We start from the raw sequence: 4,367 nt of genomic DNA, 5'->3' as shown, positions 1-4,367 counted from the left end.
AGGAGTTCGGGGCTGCACTGCGAAGCGTCCAACGCTACCTGCGGGCCCAAGGTTACAAGCGTGGGAATCGGAAGGGGTCGTCCACCTACCACTTGTCCAAGGCGAACGCCCTTGCCCGGGACGTGTACGTCCGCAAGATGCAGGCCCTGGTTGACGCGCCCGACGGCCCCCATGTCGTGTACACTGACGAGTCCTACATCCATCACCACTACAAGTCCCACCACCAAGCCCTCTACGACCCATCCGACACGATGGACCTGCCATCAAAGGAGAAGCACAAGGGACGTCGCTACTGCTTCGTCGCTGCCATTCTGGACTCACCCACGCTGGAAAGCAAGGTCATGGCCATCGACATTTTCAACGGGTGGCAAGTCGACAGCGAAGCAGCCCAAGGACTACCATGGCATGTTTGACACTGAGTATTACGTGGCATGGTTTGGGCGGCTGCTCGACGAGATGGATGAAGGTGGGATCACGAATGCGTTGATTGTGCTCGACAACGCTAAGTACCACAAGTCGTTGCCCAAGTCTACCCCAACGAGTGGCCGCCGCAAGGGTGTCTTGGTCGACGCGTGTCGAGCGTACGGCATCCCAACGAGCGGGCATGAGCACAAGAGTGAGCTCTGGGGACTGTTGGCGACGCACATCCGAGCCCACGTGAAACCTATCATCACGGACATGGCCGAAAGTCGTGGCCACAGCATCGTGTTTACTCCTCCTCATCACTCAGATTTACAGCCCATAGAAATAGTTTGGGCAATTGTCAAGGGCGAGGTTGGTCGGCAGTACACAGACATGACAAAGTTTCCCGATGTTAAGCTGCGCCTAGAAGCTGCATTTGCCAATCTAAAGCCTAGCACCATCAAGGGTTGTGTTCGTTCAGCGCAAGAGAAGCTTCAATTGCTTCACAATCATCTCGTTCAAGTCGACGCACTGGAGTCTGAGTCGTCGTCAGCTGCGAGCGGAAATTCAAGTGATGATGGCAGCGACTCGGATGACTAGATCGAATAACTTCCAAAATAGATGTATTCGTTTTGAAAATCTAATTCTGAGTCAAAGTTCTCTATGATTGCATACCTCAATAAGTTTATAGAGAAATAGAATAGGCGTTCGTTGTTGTCGAGAACTGTAAATATCTATTTCTGGACCCATTCATCACCAAATTTGAATCTGAGACGAAGAATTTCTTCACCACATTGAGATCTGTCGATTCTACATCTCAATTTGCTGAAATTTTGAGTAATGAATATGAAATAGAAGTCAGAAATTTTTGTGAAAAGTTGGTAGTTTATAGATGACGTGCATGACAACCGGGGGTTCCTTGCAAGCATCGCTTTATGCCACATGCGCAGCCGCAGGGACGTTGAGCGCCGTCAACAACCCAGTACAGTAGGTGCAATGCGTGCAGTTTGTGACCTTGCACCATCCCGATAGGCTGTAGTGTGCATCGCGCCGACGTACAACTTTGAGGTGGTCGATGAACACATGTATCTGTTAGGTGGTTTAGTTCGCCACTATCCCACCGCTCGCCTACTAGTACTTCCTACGTACTGCTATCTACGTTTGGTGCCGACCATGCCATTCATTCATGAAGCGAAATTGGTAATTTAGCATATTCAAGTGTTTTGATTGGATACTGTGTGTGAAAAGGTTTTCCCAGAAATTCTGACAGAATATATTCATCAAGAAACTCCCAATAAAATCAGATCAAAAGGCTTCATTGTGATAGTTTACAGGAAATATCACGCAGCAAAATCCCTCTCGTCCGCACTACTGTAATTACGGTCGACGGTGAAACGCGAAAATGTAGCGCAGAACACTTCCCCCTAAAAAGAGTGTACAAGGGTCTTGTCGAGTCGCCATTTTCATCACATATTGGTTTTCGTTTTGGTGAACCCAGCGACAGAAAGCGATGGGCATGACTTTTTAGATGGAGCGCACGGGCTGCCATGAGGCTTCCTATTCATCCGTCGAATACATGGATGAGGTCTTGGTATTCGCCATTTTCTAGCCAGGATGAAGTGAAGTCGGTGACACATAGTATGCGGTCGTGAATTCGTGGTGGGTGCCGACGGCCTTGCCGATCTTGTCGATGACTGCGTTCTTGAAATGGGAGTCGCTGTCGGAGACCCAGATATGGATATACCTATTGGTCGTAAACCAGCCGACGACACGGTGGGTGGGCGCTGGACGCCTTAAGTTACCGCACCAGACAGTTTCGGTCAGGAAGAAGTCGCACTTCGTCGGGTTGAGCTTCAGGTCGAAGGAGGAGCAGATCCTGAGGACTTGGTCGAGGAGGTCTCTGTTGGGTGTGGAGTATCTTAGCAAGAGACAGGTAGTATCCTTGCAAGCGCACTCCATTCCCATTGGTCAAGGATCTGTCGACACGACCGAAGAGAGCTCGATAGGGGATGCAAATGTGCGTTGTGAATCAGTAGATCTAAGACCTTTAACATAGTCAGTCTTCTTTTACCTTTGAAGCCGGTGCATCGAGTTCTAAAGGAGTCACTGCCAGTTCAGGCCCGGCAGACACAACAATAAATTTATTAGTCTCGTTTGACTAAAGGAACTCACGCTTGCAAGCACCATGGAGCCCGAGCCCGCCACCCCGCGTGCCTTGGCACCCCCGACGACATACGACCCACAACAAGGATCGTTGTCTGACCGCACCCTCGACGATGGCTTCTACACCGCGTCGGCGGCGGCGGCGAATCCGCAGCCAGAAGCTGCAACGGAACCGATGGCGAGCCTCCCACGTGAGCAGGCATTACCACGGATCCCGGAGACGTCCGGGCAACAACAAGGATACCCACCAGGCGCGGCCTACGGTGGTCTCCCAGCGCAGTCCTACCGCCCACTAGCGCGACAGTCGTCGCGGGTGGGTAGTGGCTCGTCGATGGTCATGTCCATCGTCGCGCCCAACTACCATGGAGTGCCAACGACAACGACCCGACAACCGGGCCAAGTGCCAGCTTACCACGGCCGACAGTCGTTGATGGGTATAATTCACGGTGGACAACGTGTCGCACCGTCACAACATACGTCGTTCCATCATCACGTTTACGCGGCGCCTGTGCAAGCGCAGGGCCAAGGGTGGGTCGACGATGTACGCGCGCGCGAGCATGCCCTACAACAGCACGAGATGCAATTGGCGGCGCATCGCGAGCGCATCGAGGCAGACCGGCGTCAAGCCCACTTTGAGTGGGAGCAGCGCCAGATGCACCAAGCAGCTGCGCAGTACAAGTACGCGGTCGAACAAGATGCGACGGCGCACACCGCGCAGTTCAAGGCGAACTTGGAGCGCGAGGCGTCTGGGTACAAGGCGCACCTCGACATGGAGCAGCAGCGTGCTTTCAACAATGCCAACCTCAACTGGCAACAGATGCAGCAGCAGCAGCATCAGCAACAGCAGCAACTGTGGCAGCAGCAGCAGCAAGAAGCGCAAACTACAATGGACCAGCGTCTTGCAGCCATGCGGCAAGAGGAGCGTGCCCGGTACAACGCGCAGCTGCGCGCAGCCGGTGTCGACGTCTCGGCGGAGGGCGACGCCGGGGTCAACATCCCGACCGAGGGAACGGCCGAGAACACTCAGTTACCTGGGTCGCCGTTAACCTCGGGAGTGGGTGAGGCCCCTCCAGGGAGTTTCGAAGACGGGTCGACGTTCTACACGATGGGCAGCCGTCCGATGTCGGCTCCAGTGCGACATCCAACCCCGACGAGCCCGTTGCCACAGTCAACGGCTGCGCCACTCATCAGCGGGTACACGCCCACGAAGCCACCTGTCTATGGCAAGGACGGCTTCAAGGAGCGCGACCCACAGAAGTTCGCCAAACGTTTCATCGTGTACGCCCGCGGCCAAGACGCTATTAGCGTGAGCAGCGGTGTGCGCATCGGGACTGTATCAATGAGCTCCTGCATGACGGCGGAGGCTCTCGCCCACCACGCGCGGTTCCAATTCGATCGTCCCATCGAGGACATCCGCGAGACGGAGTGGGAGGCGATGTTCGAGGCGGCGATGCTCATACCAATGTCGAGCAAGGCTGTCGTTGTCGCCCGCCTCAAACAGCTGTCGATGGACAACACCCTCCTTCGCACGAGCGACCGTATGACGGACTGGCAGGCGAGGTACATGGACATCCTCACGGATGAGGCAGCCGAGGACATCGACTTCTTCCATCCCAAGGCCGTCAACCAGGCGCTCATGTATGGCATCAAGCCCGACGGCGCGAAGGCGCTGGTGCGCAACAGCTACGACTTCGATGACAAGGAGATTAAGTTTAACATCTCCAAGTTCTGGAGCCATGTGCGCGGTGTGCTGAGCAACGTGCTCCCAGCCATGGCGGCCGAGGCGGACGCTCTCCGTGCCA

The 4,367-nt window shown here is 54.8% G+C and overlaps 3 protein-coding genes across 3 annotated transcripts in view; 2 read left to right on the top strand and 1 right to left on the bottom strand.

The window, feature by feature from the left end:
- The window catches only part of H257_18771 (hypothetical protein), a gene marked incomplete at both ends in the record, with an annotated part of 1,284 nt that extends 282 nt beyond the window's left edge, over positions 1 to 1,002 (top strand). The window contains 2 exons of the mRNA XM_009847893.1: positions 26 to 338; positions 373 to 1,002. Of these exons, the coding sequence (XP_009846195.1) occupies positions 26 to 338; positions 373 to 1,002 (943 nt within the window). The remainder of the gene's footprint in view (positions 1 to 25; positions 339 to 372) is intronic.
- Positions 1,003 to 2,007: 1,005 nt separating this feature from the next.
- H257_18770 (hypothetical protein) lies at positions 2,008 to 2,361 on the bottom strand (the record flags this gene model as incomplete). Its single annotated transcript, XM_009847892.1, has 1 exon — positions 2,008 to 2,361. One exon carries the CDS (start codon positions 2,359 to 2,361, stop codon positions 2,008 to 2,010), a length of 354 nt encoding a protein of 117 aa, XP_009846194.1.
- A 226-nt stretch (positions 2,362 to 2,587) lies between these two features.
- H257_18769 (hypothetical protein) overlaps positions 2,588 to 4,367 on the top strand; it is a gene marked incomplete at both ends in the record, with an annotated part of 5,697 nt that continues 3,917 nt past the window's right edge. The window contains one exon of the mRNA XM_009847891.1: positions 2,588 to 4,303. Within this exon, the coding sequence (XP_009846193.1) occupies positions 2,588 to 4,303 (1,716 nt within the window). The remainder of the gene's footprint in view (positions 4,304 to 4,367) is intronic.

Source organism: Aphanomyces astaci, assembly GCF_000520075.1.
Source record: "Aphanomyces astaci strain APO3 unplaced genomic scaffold supercont1.215, whole genome shotgun sequence".
NCBI lineage: Eukaryota > Oomycota > Saprolegniomycetes > Saprolegniales > Verrucalvaceae > Aphanomyces > Aphanomyces astaci.
The sequence above is the reverse complement of the archived record's forward strand: the minus strand, read 5'-3'. Positions and strand labels throughout refer to the sequence as shown.